The 17,718-nt window shown below is 44.2% G+C and overlaps 1 protein-coding gene across 1 annotated transcript; it reads left to right on the top strand.

Moving 5' to 3' along the window:
* Nucleotides 1-14,357: 14,357 nt before the first annotated feature.
* Nucleotides 14,358-16,760, top strand: NPBWR1 (neuropeptides B and W receptor 1). Its single transcript, XM_085604138.1, has 2 exons — nt 14,358-14,534; nt 14,895-16,760. The coding sequence occupies exon 2, from the start codon at nt 14,895-14,897 to the stop codon at nt 15,873-15,875; it is 981 nt and encodes a 326-aa protein (XP_085460264.1). The 5' UTR covers nt 14,358-14,534; the 3' UTR covers nt 15,876-16,760.
* Nucleotides 16,761-17,718: the final 958 nt, after the last annotated feature.

Genomic DNA, 17,718 nt, shown 5'->3' with positions numbered 1-17,718 from the left:
TTTTTTTCTGTTTCCATATATGAGAATGCCAAGATATCATTCTGTGCATTGTGTACAAGGTAGGAATATATTAAAAATAATCCAAAAGGGGGAGAGAGGTATGTAGTGGACCTGGCCTCCTGTAATCGATGAGTTTAATCTAAAAAGATCCACTAGGTTAGAAGTCACTCCAGATATTCCCTGCGGGAAAAGGCTTATTTTTCTTAAAATAACCGTCACCCACCAAAAGGCCCCTTTGTGGCATGCTTTTTCATCGGGTTCTTCCCTCACCGCTGCAGGACTGGGCGTGCTACGACTGACGGAGACGAGGGAACACTTTTGAGAGATTGGGACTATATTATAAAAATTAATAGGGAGTGAAAAGGGTCAGTGAGATGTGGAGAGAAAAAAATAGTAAAAATACCTGGCCACTAGGGACCTAAACTTTATTGAATTTAGTGGCTGATATGATTAAAAAGGGGTTTATTGGGAGGTGCACAATGTAATGTATGTGTAGCCTCCGGTCTACATGTTTAAAAGCCTGCCCTCATGGCTTTTTCATCAGGACCAAATAGAGTCAATCCCTTGTAATCACTCTTTACAACAGGTAAGTCATATATTTCATGAGAGATAACAATGCCCCATGAGCTCTGCACAGGAGAGGAGGGATGCCTCTAGTCACACTTACTCCAAAGCTACTCCCTCTCTCAGCATTTGCCGCCTGCCCGTGGCTCCGTGGATCATACACTTACTTGTTGTAAGGAGTTATTACAAGGGATCAGTCAGTGGAGCAGCAGACCTGCATTGAGTGGGAGATGAGGAAAAGGAAACTGAAATGGCAGTAGAGAAGTAAGCAATGTATCTGAAGGGAGAATCTAATACAACAAATGTGCACACAGATGGAAGCTGAAGAGAACTAGTATTGCAGTGAAGGAACCCAAGAAGGCATGCAGTTGCCAGGCAACAGGGAAATGGTCTGAACTGATTTTAGAATTGTTTTTTTATAATTGACCTGGAATTATTTTGTCAATATCTCTCACCATCTTGCATAGGTAAAATCGTGTTCTCCAATGATGATGAGGCTCCATAAAGGAACCATAAGCATCGCAATCGCTACTGGAAGTTATTCTAATGATACAGTTTCCAATGTGCAGCTGAATTTGATATTCGCCATTTATTGTGTAGCGGTGGGTATTTCATCTTTAGATGATTCCAGCGATGAGTGGTGACATGAGTTCTGGCATGATGATGACCATAGCCTTCATGAGGTAAAACGGTTAGCATCCGTTTCACCTCTGATGCATTTATTGTATAAGAGGGAGCTAGGAATACAACAGAGATGCATTGATGTACAGTACATAGAAGACATAGATTATTGTTTCATATGTATTAGGTATGCTCACGCACGGGTAGTTGAACTTGTGTATATGTGTGTCTTTTATCATACTTTTCACCTAAACTCACCATCATCCAAGACTCCCTGGCTGCACTCCTCGTGGTTCAATGCAGCCCTCCTTAATCCCATCTATCATTTAGACTCACTGCTTTGCCCTTACACTTCTTCAGCACTTAACAAAAAGAAGTTATCTCATTAACCAATAAGGTCTGCAAACCCTCTTTGCCTACATCTGATTTATTTGGTTCAAGAACCATAGACCACTTGCCTCATCTCCAAGATTTCCCTTTGCCTTACTTCTCTTTTCAATCATGACCTCTCATCTTCACAAATTCTTCAGCTCTAGACGGTAATATCTCTTCTGTAACACCCTATCACAGACCAATATTTACAGCTGATTACTGATGAGCAGCTCACCTTTGTTTCTTCTCTCTAGATCTGGAACATATAGACTTTAGTCACCCTAAACTCTATTTCTCCCTCAATGACTTGCTTAGGCCCCACCAAAATTGATTCATTACCTCCACTCTACGGAATTGGCTCTCTCATAGGTAATGTCATCAGATCAGCTCATCATAATCATCTATCATGTCTCCTTATATCCCTTGATATACATGCCACATTTGCTACACAAGCCCTCCCTACTCTTTTATTCTTGCTCAACTCTTTTGATATCTCCAGTTCAGTACAAGCATGGTTCTTTTCATATTCCTCTAACTATAGGTTCACATTTCAATGGAATTCTGATCTATACTCCCCCATGAGTACCAGTTGGTGTCTACCAACGCTCAGACCTGGATCGAATGTTTTTTATATACATATCACAACTCTTGATGACATCATTTTGTCTTTGGAATCTCCTTCCGTCTCTAGCCTGATGACAAACACATCTGTTTTCTTCTCCTAATTTCTCATTCCTTCTCCAATAATTGCATAATTGGTTTATCTCGCAGCCACTGATCATTTTGTTATGGAGGGATTCCTCATGCCAAACTCATCAAAGATGGAGGTTTTATACTTTCCTTCCTTTACTACACTTATCTCCTTGCCGCATCTAATCCACTTTCCTCCTGACACTACGACCAGCAAGTAACTGTTCATCACTACCTTTGCAAATGCTTCTTATAATCTGGTTTTAAACATATGCAAACAATGCCTTTGTATTCTTTCCACACAGTAATAACATTGATGAAAATCCCTTGAACTACAGCAGCCTGCTGGTGGGTCTCCCTCGTCATTCCTTTTCCCCTACAGATAAGCTCATAAGCTTCACGACAGGGGCCCTACAATTTCCTTAGGAGCAGTCGTGTTTCACCTCATCGAATTGCTTACTATGGTTGGCTATCTCCTGAAGACAGGGCTCTTTACAAATTAGAAATCATCTCTTGGCACTTTAAGGAGAAGGCTAGTTAAGAGTAACCCTGGGGGTAGTTCGCGAAGTAGCACTTCGCGAAGCTACGCAAAGTGCAGTTCATGAACTTCATGAACTGCGTAGTACCTTGTTCGCACTGTGCCAGATGTCGTTTTCAATGATTGCACAGTGCGGACAAGCAACCGGCACTGTGCAATCATTGAAAATGGCATCTTGCACAGTGCGAGCTGTAGTTTTCTGCTGCTCGAGAAGATTTTTACTTGATGGGCAGCTTTCTCAACGCGAACTGGTAGTTTCTCATCGCGAGCGGTCGCGAGCATACGCGACCACTCGCAATGAGAAACCTGACCTCCTCGCGTTGGGAATCTCGCCGGGAGGTTTATTTTCCATGCTCGCGATCGCCAACTTGATGTTGCTGATCCCGAACAAGGAAAAAGTCTCGCCGGGATGTCATTTTGCTTGCTCGCGGTCGCCAACTTGACGTTGAGAACCGCGAGCAAGCAAAAAATGACCGCAGCACTACGCAACACTACGCTACGCGTGTTCGCACTGTGCTACGTGAAGTTCGCGTAGTGCGAAGTAGCACGAACTTCGCAAACTACGCGAGCGTAGCGTAGTGCTTTGCCCAGGCTTAGTTAAGAGGTGTAGTAGGAACATGCTACTCCAGCTCATCTAGCGCCGCAAAGATGTCACATCCAACAAGGCATCACGATTCAGGAATAAATTCACTGACTCGAATCCAATGGCTCTCGCAGTCATTGCCACGTTTACTGCAAGTGGTCTTTGTCAGTCACATTGCTGAGCAGAGAGGCGGAAGCACGTGTAGCAGGAACTTGAACGAAGGGTTTTTAGGTCTCGCCTGACCCAGCGCATGCGCTGGTCTGGCGAGACTTTTTGAGAGGGCTCCAAAAAAGTGCTACCAGGCCACCCTAGAGCTACAGTGCATGTGCGCGGGCGCGCGCGCCGCGCTTGACCACGATTACTTTCGATGTTTGATCGCGATCACTTTCGCGGCCGCACAGCCGCTTGTTTTAAATACGTACACGGAAAACGCTGTAAAAGTTAGGCCTGGGCTAAAATTCCGTTCCGCTCTTGGAAATTGCGATAATTTGACATTTTCACGTTCCGCGGAGAGCGTGAAAATGTCAAAATTTCCGCAATCCGCATTTTACCAGAAATTTTTCGCTTGCTCGCGCTGTAAAATAATACATTCTCGCGTGCGCGCGATTGCCTTACCTGAATCCCCGAGTTCACCGACAAGTTTTCCCGATCCGGTCGCGTTCTCCAGAAGATGTTGGATTGTTGGTAGCCATTTGCGCTGTCTCGTGACAGTTCGCGCCCGCAGCAACGTCATTCGTCGCGTGATTACGTCTTTCTTCTTGCGATCATGCACCGCGAGACAAGTGAAAACAAGATGGCCGCACCCATGAGCAACCGCATGGGTAAGTTGGCGAGCCACGACCACACAGAAAATACCGTGAAAGGGCGGGAAAAAAACTTCTGCATCTTAGTGATGTTTCCGCGTCTTTGCGGAGATTTTTAATATTTTCGCGAAAATTTGCGAAAGTGAATTTCGCAAATTCCGCCCACCCCTAGTAAAAGTGCATATACTTGCCAACGGGGATTGAGCGGAGTTTCCCACAGCACCTATAACCAGGAGAATCCGATGAAGGGCAGTCGTTAAATAATGACAGGTGCGCACCCACCAGGATTTAAGCTTATGTTAGCACTTATCTTGCTGAGCTCATAGATGAGCTAATTACGGGGTTCATTTTTACAGACACATTTTGTTTATCAGGAAGCAGTTTCACATAATGCTAGGATTTAACATTCAGTCTCTGGACCGCTCAGTCCAGTCCTTGTGGTTCACCTCGGGAGGTATGTGATTCAGTAGAATGTAGTTTGAGCCATTTGTTTAGTTCCGAGTTTTTTACACTGGCTTCTTTCTGTAGTTTATTTTAGCATTTGGCAGAGTCCACGTTTCCAAGTGAAACCGAATTCAGTGAGTTTTTTTCTAGTATTGTTATGTATAAGGATAAAAAAGAAATGTGAGCACAAGTAGTAGCAAGTAATGATATTTCACGTTGTCACAGGGTATTGGCGTGAGGTTTTTTTTTGGGACCATTTAGCTACTCTTTATTTTCTGTCTTTGTTTCTTTCCTTAAACTACACACGTTTCTACATAAAACACAGAGCTATTTTTGTTCAGAGTTAGTGCTCCGGTTATTGAGTTTTGGTGGTCCTAAACAGTCATAAGCATGCAATAATGTTTGCTGCTTACTTTCTGGACTCCACTTGGTTTACCACTAACGACGGAGGGGATTTGACTCACAGGCAGCCGCGGTCGGTAGTAGGAGTAACTGCAGGGCGGTGACGTGGGGAGGGGGAGGGGCAGGGTGGGGGGGTAGTAAACTATGGATTACGGAGATTTACAGGTAAATTAACATATAAATTAATAAAACTAATTTCGTTGCGTGCACTGCATCCCCAAATCCTACAGGACTGTCGGCCACTAGATAAAGCCTAGCTAGACCTCTTTTTTGATCCTGTGGGTATAACAAACAAGGACCTCATTTGGGTCAAACAGGCCTTTATCCAGAGGGTGATTACAGAAAGGGAGAATTCCGTCTTAACGAAACAGTCGTTTCGGGGTAATGTCATGGTTAAATCTGCTCCGGGAATGGAGCTGGTACCTCCTTTTGGATATGCCTAATCATCATCGCGCCTCTCAACATTTCTGAGACTGAATATTTTCCACCAACTGTTATTCCCAAAAGGGGGTTTGTTTTTTTCAGTCAAACCTTCCTCCATGCACCTGGGACAATATTTCTATCTGTACCTCCATGCACGTAATATTTTAATATCCAAAATTCTCCACCCTCTTACACAAATATCTAAGGCCTATATTTTGCTTGCATGCGGTTTTAACAAATTCAGACTTGCTTACCTATACTTACAGTTTTTGGCTGCTCCCAAATTGTGCTTTTTTGTCGCCTATTTTTATCTTGGGTTTTAAGCTCTACTCGATTTTTATTTGTTTATTTGTCTGTGGAATGCTTTGTTTATATTTTTTAAGAACTGTTTTTTAAAAACGTGACTGATTTTATTGCCGTATGGATCGATGTCTTTCATTATGTATCCAAACTTGCTTGTTATTATGAATTTCTTTTTATTCTGTACTTGTATGATTTTCTTTGAAAGTCAAATAAAATTGTATTGATTAAATTACTAAACCTAACCATTTGACACAAAATATATTTTTTTCCTCTTTCATTTAATACATTTGTATTAACTCAGAATGCTTTGATGATGGAACAAGTTGCCCTTTAGCCTTAAAAACAGTTTCCAAGTCAATCATAAGAACAAACAATATATGCACAAAGTGTGGTGCAGCCATTGACATTGTCTGGTCTGGTTTGGTCAGTCGAGGCTACAAAAGAAATGCTGAATGTGGACAGAGTTCGATGTAACCAAGCTGTTCCTTCTTTCCTCATGCCATTCAACCAGATCTTGAGCTGTCACTACCTTTGCATACCCTGGGGTGGAGTTTCGGTTAATTGTGAGCATCTAGTTAGTAGATGACAATCCATCAGAAGCTCCCGCTTGCATCTTTCCACTCGTTGCCAAGGCCGTTCAGATGTTGTTTTGCATGAGATAAACGGTTGCTTAGCAGGTGTCTAGCTTTGCTGCTGAAATTTAACTTTACATTGCTTTTTCCTACTTAGGGTTTAAGGATACTTTTAGACTTCTGTTGCCACAACCCATGTGAACTTTCAGTATTTTGAATATAACAGGATGCTGCTTCCTGTGCTTGCTGCACATTTCCTCAGGTGTTTTTGTTCCGCATGGCTCAGATGTTTTTGTGCTGTGTGGGGATATGGCCCAATTGATGAACATCTTTGCAAGTGGAATGGCAAAACACACAAGCAAATAGGTTGATTTTTCAAGTGCAACGAATTCACAAATGGGAATTTGCACTTTTAAATCCTTTTTCCCATGCATTAAATTAGGCCATGATTGTGTAATGTTATGCAAGTGTACATTTTCTTCCTCAAGTTGGGGAAAGGTGGAATCACTTCCTTAGGCGGTAGTCCCTTTAAATTCTGGAAACATCATAGACTGAAGAACGTTGGAATTACTATCAAACATACCTCTCACACCTTCTGGAAGTGGTTAGAGATGTTCTCATGTGATGGGCAGGAGAAAGGTCCTTGGTACTTTGGGGATGGGAAGTGATCACTACTCCACTAAAAACTGGCTTGATTAGGTGTTTCTCTGGGTGGGTGGGGGATCATTTGTTCCATGATGAGAATAAAAAAATGTAGCTGCACAAATGTGTTAATGTGTTGCCATGCACAATTATATATGCAAAACGTCTTTCACATGTTTGCAGTTAACAAAATATTTCCTGGAGTATTCTGGGAAATCTTTGTCATTTTTTGTTATTTGCAAATCCACACCCATTGTGAGGGTGTAAATTAGCGAGGGCGAACATGTACATTTTTGACACAGGCTCTTTCTGTTGTGTGAAAGTAGATGTGGTCCCTAACGCCTCTTTAGTTACACCTCAACATTCTGACTGATAACGTTTTCTGTGGGCTACACAGATTATGAGAGGTTGCCTTGCCATGCTTTTCGACGTTGACAGCATTTGAGTAACCAACTTAGTTTTGGAAAAGTCACATTACAATTGCTTGCCTAATCACCACCCACATGTCAGCCATTCCCCAGCACAACAATGATAGGAACCTAACTGTGTTTCATTCCGAAGAAATTTTTATTTCAACAGAGAGTAACCACTCAATAATATTCAATTGACAATTTCAGTAACTCATGCTGCTTTAAAGTGCATCTTTGAACACTTCATCATGCATTTGTGCTCATAAAAAGATGTAAAATTATTATTTTATAAAAGGTGACTAGTAGCTAAGAACCTAAGCAGTTGCAGAGACAATTTCACTCTAACTGAAAGTTAGCTGCTCTAATTTACCATTGCAGCCAAAACGTCAGTTCTGCCGTTTGCTGTGGAGCAGTGACAAGCACAGATTGATTCAATTGAATAAGTGCCCGTCCTCTGCTCCAGTACTATTGTGGGTTTTTTTGGCGAGCTGAAATGTCACTTCCAATGTTTATTTTTTCAATTAGGTGTAGCACTTCATTACAACGCATATGTTTGCAGGATGTTTCTGCCTGTCGCATGGCATTATTGCTTCCACCTCAACCCATTTTTCGTGCCCCCGTATCCGCATACCCCCACCCCTTTTTGCTATCCCGTTGTAGTTTTCATCCCCACGCCCTCCCTCGTTGCTGCTGCCCTTTCCTTCTCGTTCATTATGCCCCTTTGCACACCTTCACCCTTGTCCGCTCAAGGATGTGTTTTTTTCAATTCACTTTTTGATACCCGGGAGCCGCTGGATGCTACCAAGCCGCTTGCTTTCTTATGTTTGCACTTCTGTGTACATTTGTTTTGGAGCGCCCACCAACATGACTGCCGTACATAGCAGCAGTGTTGTGACTTTAATTGTTACTATGCATCCTTTCCCTTAGTTACCTGTTCCCTGCTGCTCATCCAGTATGGCTGTGATGTAATGGAATGCTGGAGTCCCTGGTGCGGTTGAGAGAGTGTCAGTTGGAGTGAGTGAGCTGAGCAGCAAGGATGCTGCTCCTTGTGGGGATTACTTAATACTATCTTCTATACTTGGACTTACTTAACAGCTTACCTGTGACCCTAATAAACCATGTTCTTCTAAACTACGTATACTGGACCTCTTTACATTACAACAAGCAGCATTTGTATTTACTTATTTGCTGCTCCTGATGAGCGATATTAAATAGCGTGCCTGGCAGCTACCCTAGTTTGAATCAGCTGTGCTCTTCATACAGAATTCATTAAGAAACTAACAGGCAGCAGTTGGATTCTGCTTGTCAGGCTACACAGACCAGGTGTGCGTCCTGATCGCACAAGCAGACCAACCCCACCAGCAGGATTAGTAACGCTTGCTGCTGGGAATGCTGCAGTTGACTCCCACGCTATCGTTGAAGCAGCGTAGTCTATACTTGTGTCCAGTGATATGAGCATGCTTGATGACCTGTCTTTGTCCCAGTTAGTCTTGCACACCACCATTTTTACCTATGAACCTCTGTTTCTCCCAGATAAGTGTTCAAGCAAGGTCTCTCAAGCACCATCTGCTCTGTGGAGGTGGGCAGGGGTTTGGGGATGGGTACTGAATGGACAGCTGATGTCCATGGGGGTAAAGTCACGGTCAGGAGAGTCACATGGATAAGGAAGTCAGTGACTGTAGGCAGGCAGTGAGTATGCTGCTTTGCATGCTGCACATGTGGTGTCACTGCTTTCACAGCATGAGTGTGAGATGCTGCAGCTAGGTATTGAGACGCCTGTTTGTGGTCTTGATAGGCAGCAAGTCAACGGTGTTACCGAAGAACCGTGTCTTACACCACCACCACAACTGCTGCACGCACATTTGAAACGCACACTATTTATGCAAATCAAAAACTAGACATTCTTACACAAGTCAAACACATATTTGACCAGGCCTCTTTCTGCGCCCTGTCCCTTGCTCAGACCTGACCAGTAGTCTTTTCTGAACTCTACCACGTCCCGTCCCTCCCCTGCACCTTCTTTCCTAGAGCCTGTCTCATCTTTCACAGAGATTAAATCTGTCTACCACCAAAGCTCTCTCCGAACCATTCTCCTGTTCCTCTATACTGCGGACCTTCCCTCACCAGACACCGGCCAAACCTCTTTCTCCCCGCTCCCATCCCCCTTCCTGGAGACTACCACCTACCCCAGTCTACGGACACAGAGCGAGGAATCTTGAAGCCCACCCTTGGGTAAGTCCGTGCAATTTTCAGCCCTTAGTTTTGCTGTTAGTGGGTAGCTGTCATTAGTGGAGCAGTGTAGTGACACTGGTTCCCACAAGTATGAGAGGCCTATTGCACCTTTTTTATGGCTGTCTTTCTCTGCTCAATAAAAGGTCCTGGGTGTTATGAACCATACCAGCAGGTTTTTAATATCCGACATTCTTTTCAAACCTAGAGCGAAGGCAGAAGGTGCATTACCCTGTAAGCACTTATTGTATTGCAACGCAACAATTATATTGCACTTACTACCCTTGTGAGGTGCTGAAACGCTTGCTTACTTGGGCAGCATGCCGCCGTGTAGGGTGTGTGAGCGGAAGGATTTCGTTTTTCTTTTGACCCTGTGTTGGAAGTATTTCCATGTCATGTGTGATGACCACTGAGGTGCAGTTATAGTGTTAAGGTGACTACCATCTTTGACTGGATGTCAAGCAATTGCCTCCAGCTCAATCCAGGAAAAACTGAGGTTATGCTTTTAGGCAAAGCCAAAAACAGCTGGTCGGACGACTGGTGGCCTAGTCAACTCGGTCACCCCCCCCCATTCCCAAACAGTCTGTAAAGAATCTCGGGGTCCAATTAGATCAGGCTCTGTCCATGAAAGATCAGGTAGCAGCAACAACCAGCTCCTGCTCTTATGGATTAAGAACGCTTAGGAAAAATGTTCCCTACCTGCCCATGTCTCAGCGCAGAACCCTAGTCCAGGCGATGGTTGTTAGCCGTTTAGACTATGGGAATGCCTTGCTGGCTGAAGTGAGTCAAATCCATCTGGCAAAACTTCAGGTTATTCAGAACACGGCAGCACGGCTTGTTCTGAACCGTCCTCCAGGCTCAGCTTCAACACCCCTGTTGAGGGAGCTGCACTGGCTAAATATCAGAAACAGATCCGTTTTTAAGATCTACTGCCTGACCAATAATGCCTTGAGGGGAAGAGGTCCTCTCTACCTTCGAAAGAAATTAGTCAAATACTCTCCAGACAGGAAACTCAGATCCAGCACTTTAGACCTCCTTCAAGTTCCCAGAATTCGTCTCGCGCACGGGAGGCAGAGCTTTCTCATATCTAGCCCCGAGCTATTGGAACAAGCTTCCTACAGCGGTTCGTAAAATCACGTCACTGACTACCTTTAGGAAGCAATTAAAAACTTTCCTGTTTTAACTTTTTCATTCGGAGCTAGTATCTTCTTTCCCCTCAGTCCTGCTTTCTCCCAGTTAGCGCCTAGATGCCCCAGGGTGAGTTGTGCGCTCTATAAGAAATCCATAACATAACATAACATAACTAGGTGCTTAGAAGTGAAAGGGTGGAAGAAGTATGAGAAACATGCGTACTGTTCATGGTTTTCAGTAAGCTGACAGCTTTCAGCAGCTCTGCTGGTCCCTTATGGTATGTCTTATTTCTATAGTTCATACCGCTGTGAGGGAGTGCATTTGGAAGCTTCTTGAGTGTGACCAACAGGGATGGGGAGGAGTATGGAAACTCCCAGCAGCTCAGCTGAGTTATATAGACTTTTTATTGCAATTATTTTTCTTATGGCACTATTTCCCAATAGTATCCCTGTACAGCAGAATTATCTTTGCAAGAAGCAACGGTTAATCTTCAGACTGGAATAGGAGTTGCGCCCCCGACTTCCCCCAAATAAATAAATACACGAAAAGCAATGTCTGTCATTCAGCCACGAGGGGTTACATGACAGGTTATAGGTCAGGTCTATACTACTCAGGAAAGCTATTTTAATGGGAGTTATTGGAGCAAAGGAGCTCTACTTTGCATTGACATCCCACAATAAGTTAATGCAGTCACTAAAGAGATTTCAGAGTGCATAACTTGTAGGTTATATATGTAATTACTGTCAGGACCTACTCATTTATTCATCCTTCCGAGGTAGACGAATCAAAACTTAATTAATGAAGAAATAATGAACCATAGTTTTCTCTTGACAGTGATTCCAAGTGCCAATATTGTGTGGTACTAGGAGCTGTACATATACATGTATATGTAAAGCTATTTGTAGAGAGCGAACTTAGCTAGACAGCAGTGGATGCTGAACTGCGGGAGTAAACCCTGGGGTATAATTTATCATTATTTATAACTACTTGTTTGTTACAAATTCATGATGCTGATCATCACCTACACGGCTCTACAGAACCAAGGACCAGCCTACATCAGCCACCGCCTGAACTCCCACATTCCTCCAGACACCTGCGCTCCACCCCCCTCTACCTCACGCTCACCCCTGTTTCTGCTAAAGCATCAGTGGAGGACGCTCCTTCTCCCACCTGACGCCTAAATCCTGGAACGACCTCCCCCTGCACCTCCGGACCTCCACCTCACTCTTAGAATTCCGGAAGGCACTCAAACATGACTGTTCAACTGAACCCACCAAAGCAGCACAACCCTTACCGCCTGGATAACCCATGTGTGATTAGCCACGCTTTATAAATCCAGTATGATTGATTGACGAGTACAGAAAGGGTGGCCCAAGTGGCAAAACGAGCACTGAAAAAGCCAGTAGGTCTCGCCTAAGTGAGATCTATTGGCTTTCCAGTGTTTTATCCAAAAAGCAAAGCAGCATGGCTGAAAGTAAAGAAAACAAGCATTTGCAATGCAATAGGTCTCGCATTTACGCGAGTTTAAGCCACTTTATTGTAAATGGCAATGCCTTTTATTTATGTTTTAAACATGAAAACAAAAATAAATGGCATTGTTATTTGCAATGTCAATATATGAAACTCGTGTAAATGCGAGACCTATTGCATTGCAAATACTTGTTATAAGTTTGAATGAAAACCGGAAAACACGAGCGTCTCGCGAGCAGAAGCCAGTGGACACTGAAAGGTAAAGTAGTGTGTTCTGAGCGCACTGGACCCGGTGAAAGAGATGGTCATAGAGCAAGAAGCCTAGCTGCAGTGCCACGGACTATGGCATTATTACCGTGTTTTATTAGCACGTACCGGGGGTATTTGAGCTGTGGACGCAACTGCGGATGAGAATACATGAAGCAGGGCTCTGTGCGTGATATCAACGGATGTCAAGGACCCCAAGGATAGGTACACACAGGGCTTTAAGTGGGCCGGGTCCTGTAGGTGCTCAGCACTGGCAGTTATAAAAAGCAAGTGCTGAGACAGGTCCCTTTCGGGCTCTTAGTTTTGTGCCCTCACGTTCAAGGTGGGGAGGTGGGGGGGGGGGGTCCTCGCTTTACTGCCTATTATGTAACTTTAAAGAGACTCGTCATAGTTCTTGCGCAGTCTCATCATTTCAGGACTGAAGTATTTTAAATATTATATACGACGAAGCCATGGTTGTGGCTTATTTACCTTATGCAACTAACAACCATTGACAAAGCCAATAGTCGTGGCTTCTTGAAGGTGTAATGTTACTTGTTGTATTATATGTCTGGATGTAATGACAGAAGCTGCAAAATACCAGTCATGGGGCACACTATGCTAAACACAGATTTATAGCTTGTGTTTTAAGCCACGCCCTTAATTAGATTGACCACACCTCTTTGAGAGACGCGCCAGTGTTTTCGTTCCACTTTAAGCCCTGAGCACACACGCAGGACAGCAAAGACATGGCTGAGCTGTGGCAGACAATAATACCATAAAAAATGATTGCGTTTTTTCGGTCTAGTGACTTTTATACATTTTTTTTTTGCAGTTTAGTATAGCGCGAACTCGACCGAAGGTATTGATTGGAGGCTTTACTTGAGCACCAGCAACGTTCCACAAGGATACATTCATTTTTGGTAGGCACGGGGAGATTCTGGGGCATATCAACAACAACCGGCGATAATTATCTCTAAGCGCACTTAGCGCTAGGATAATTATCGCCGGCTTGCGTGAATTTTTATCGCTGAAATAGCGTGCTATTAGCAACGCTTATCTCATTAGCGATAAAAATCCTCACGCTAACAGGCTAACGTGAGATTATCGCTGGAAAGCCAGCGATAATCTCACGTTACCTTGATGATAGGGACAGGCAAACTTAGCCATGATATCCTCCTTCCATAGGATATCATGGCTAAGTCAGAAAAATGCCAGACGTAAAAAAGCAGCGTTAACCGCGGTTAGCGCTGCTTTTTTTGTCTCTAACAGGGTTAGCGACATTCTTGATAATAGGAGAAATGTCGCTTAGCGACATTTCTCCTATTATTTTACTCTGGAACGCCCCCTTTGCATCTCATTAGAGATGCAAGGGGAAGCGAAGAGTAAAAGGGTGCTAACATGCAAATTTGCATGTTAGCACCCTGTTGTTGATAGGGTGCTAGTTTTATCTCTGCTTTTTTGGCTTTTAAAGCCAAAAAAACAGAGATAAAGCCCTTGTTGATATGCCCCTAAGTGATTTGCCCAGAATCACAGGATGTTGAGCGAACGCCGAAACACGAACCTGGTTCCCCAGCTCCAAAGTCGGCTGCTCTGGTCGTTATGCCACATCCTCTAATATTCCCAACTGTAACACGCGATTCCCTTGACATGACTTCGCGTGAACTTTGTTAGGCAGTTTCTGAGACATGCATCGAGCTTCTATTGTGCGACGTTTCCCACCACATGAATTAAACATTCCGGAATATAATGTTCGAGTCGAGACCCTCTATCCGTGCAGCGCGTGAAGGGACGCGTCCTCCCTTTCTCAGACGGGAGGGGTGCATCGCGGAATGAGACCCAGCTACGAGGGCGGGGCGGGTAGAAGTGCGTGGCTGCACTGAGCTGGAGGAGGAGGGAAGGGGCAGTGCATCCGCGCTCAGTCATGCACGGAAGGAGGCAGGGAGCTGGCCAGCATTTTCACCATTTCAGTTCAGAGCTCCCTGCCGACTCGCCGCTCATTTCTTCCGAGTGCCCAATGCAGCCACGGGGAACGTTTGACTGGAGGAATATTCCCAGCAGAGATCCTTGCAGCGCAAGTACTCGTTTAAGGTAAGAGGAAACATACTTCCTAAAGGTGACAGGGAGAGAGACTCACACAGATGCAAAGGTGCACGATTGAAAAATAACCTGTCCTAGAAGGGCAACAGCGCGCCCTTGACAGAGCACCTACTTGAACCGCAGTGATGACCTGTGCTCGTAGTAACTCTTTAAGTGCGTGTTTTTTTCATTTTGCGACGTAGACAATTTATAATGCTTTTTTTTTTAAATGTTGAAACCAATACTAATAGCATTAACCTTTGCATGGGAATGGGACTCAAATTCAATTCAAATGCTATACTTTTTTGGAAACATTGTGATCGTACCCTGAAGCATAAGTTGATCATAATTGTGTTTGTTTCCCCTTTCCAGATGGACAGCTCATCTTTCCACAGTGGACACAACTCGTCGTGCATTGACGACTACACCCCCTGTGGCACCAATGTCTCCAGCCCGCAGCAGATCCCTCACTTCTACCTGGCGGTGCCTGTCATCTACTCGGTGATCTGTGCCGTGGGGCTCACAGGCAACACTGCAGTCATCTACGTGATCCTCAAAGCCCCCAAGATGAAAACTGTCACCAACATGTTTATCCTCAACCTGGCCATTGCGGACGAGCTCTTCACGCTCGTGCTCCCCATCAACATTGCTGACTACCTGCTGCTGCAGTGGCCCTTCGGAGAGTTCATGTGCAAACTTATCATCTCCATTGACCAGTACAACACCTTCTCCAGTATCTATTTCCTGACTGTCATGAGCATCGACCGCTACCTGGTGGTTGTGGCTACAGTCAAATCCAAAAAGGTCTCCTACCGCACCTACAGGGCTGCCAGAATTGTGAGTCTGGGTGTTTGGACTTTTGTCACCATCATCATATTGCCTTTCACCATCTTTGCCAAGATTCATGACGAACACGGGAGTCTGCGGTGTGTCTTTGTGTTTCCAAACCCAGAGGAATTGTGGTGGCAAATGAGTCGTATTTACACGCTGGTGATGGGATTTGCCATCCCCGTCTCCACCATTTGCATCCTCTACACGACCATGCTCTACAAACTGAGGCACATCCGCCTGCACAGCAACGCCAAAGCCTTGGACAAGGCAAAGAAGAAAGTGACGTTCATGGTGCTGGTCATCCTGGCGGTGTGCCTCTTCTGCTGGACGCCCTTCCACCTCAGCACGGTGGTGGCGCTCACCACGGACATTCCACAGACGCCTGTGGTCATCGGTATCTCCTTCTTCATCACCAGCTTGAGCTATGCCAACAGCTGTCTCAATCCTTTCCTCTATGCGTTCCTAGATGACAACTTCCGGAAAAGCTTGCGAAAATTACTGGAGTGTAGGACATCTTCCTGAGAAAAAGAAGTTCTTTCTCGCTCTGTGTCATTTTCGGAATTTAGAATGACTTTACTCTGTTTCTGAGACATTTGGCCCAGACCATCACACTCTGAGCTAAGCTCTCTTTCAAGTGTACAGCAGATGTGCAATTATTGTGAGAGATGGGACTGCTTCACAGCTAATTTTATTTTTATGGGATTAAGGGGCTTTCCTCGTAATGATTGATTATTCACTTACATAGCACTTTTTTCGCTGTTATTGTTAATTAAGTAAGGAGTCTTCACGGTACAGATGAAAACAATAAGTTTGTGTTTTTGAATTGTACTGCAAGGGTTTAAAAAAAGTGATCATATTTTGTTAATTGCGGATTTATGGAAGCAAAAATTACTATTTGCCTCCGTGGGGAACTAAGGCTCAAATAAATACATTATTTTAAGTGCCTTGTTTAGTGGAAATGAAATCATCTTTTATACATAAGATTTAACTCTTGTAAGTAAAACAAAACGCTGGCCAAAATCACACGATTTGCATTTTTACTTAATAACGAGCTGTCAGAGTGTTGTACCTGCTTGCCATTCGTTGTTTCAGTCTACATTCGTTCGAAGTAATTGCTTGCAATTGTTAAGAGTCTGGAAACGACAAAATGTTGGTATTAGTATGCAAAACACTGATTGAGGAACACGTAAATCTTCGAAAGCGCTTAAGGACTCTTATAATCATGTATAGTCATTATTGCAAAGATAATTTTTGCATTTGCGTTTACTGGGAGTGGTTTTAATGGCAACTACGTGGCCACATGTATTCTTGCTTCGATGTTCCTGTAATGGTCACGAGCTGAACACGGCACGCACATCGGAAATGGCGATGCAATCTGCAGCAAATGTCTCAGATGATTCAATAAATGTAAACAAATGTCAACATCTACGTTACTTGTTTCTCAGTGTGCGTTATCAAATGGGCGCCGGTCGATTATGAAGAGAAGGGCAGTGCCAACAACAGCGACCAATGCATGCCCAAGTAGACACAAGCAGTAAGGGGGGGGGGGGGTCTGCGCCCCAGGGGTGGCCGTCCACAGAATCATAGAGGGAGGGAGCTCTCTTCATTCATTTGCACCAGAGGATTGCACTATTAAACATTGGCGCCAAAAATATCGCTGTACAAGCAGATCGAGTACAGAATATCGAGGAATAAAATATCGAAAGGTAAGTGCATGCAGGGAAGTATGGATTTACTATCTCTAACAGCGCATCTAGGTACAGTGATGATATATGCACCATGTATTTACATATATGTGGAGTTACGTATAGAAAATCTAAACTTACCAGCCAACATTTTATTTTCGATATTCTGGCATTAATACGGTGCCCCATCGATATTTTGGTTTCCATATACAGGGGGTACACCCAGCAGAGCCTGAATCTATGCCCTGGAGATGACTACATATAGAGCGTGCTTAGAGGGAGGCATGTAGAGCAAATGATTCTCTTCACTCATGACCGGCAGCGATTGATTCTGCACTAGTGAGGTGACTGCAAATAGGGGCATTTCAAGGGGCATGACGATAAGAGTGGGGAAATGTTGCTATCCACACCTGTGCACCACTAGCAGATATGGTACCCTATTATGCTTTTTAGGTCTCACTTAGAGACAGTCTTAACCCGTCTCTGGAGAGCTCAGGACATTACACAAAACACACCATAAAACACACACACGCACACACACCCATACATAAAGAAAAGGGCTTCTGGACAGCCCCTTTAAGCTATTGGCTACTGTGGTTGAGCTGGCTTTAGGCATGGCTGACAAAGTTGGCCATTAGCCTGGTATCAGCCTACAGCATTATGTAGATGTTAGCCATTTA

Source organism: Triturus cristatus, chromosome 5_1 (genome assembly GCF_964204655.1).
Source record: "Triturus cristatus chromosome 5_1, aTriCri1.1, whole genome shotgun sequence".
In the NCBI taxonomy this organism is placed as follows: Eukaryota; Metazoa; Chordata; class Amphibia; order Caudata; family Salamandridae; genus Triturus; species Triturus cristatus.
This window is presented reverse-complemented; position numbering and strand designations above follow the sequence as displayed.

Coding starts and splice junctions, on each gene's coding strand:
- NPBWR1 (XM_085604138.1), top strand. CDS start 14,895: ATGGACAGCTCATCTTTCCACAGTGGACACAACTCGTCGTGCATTGAC.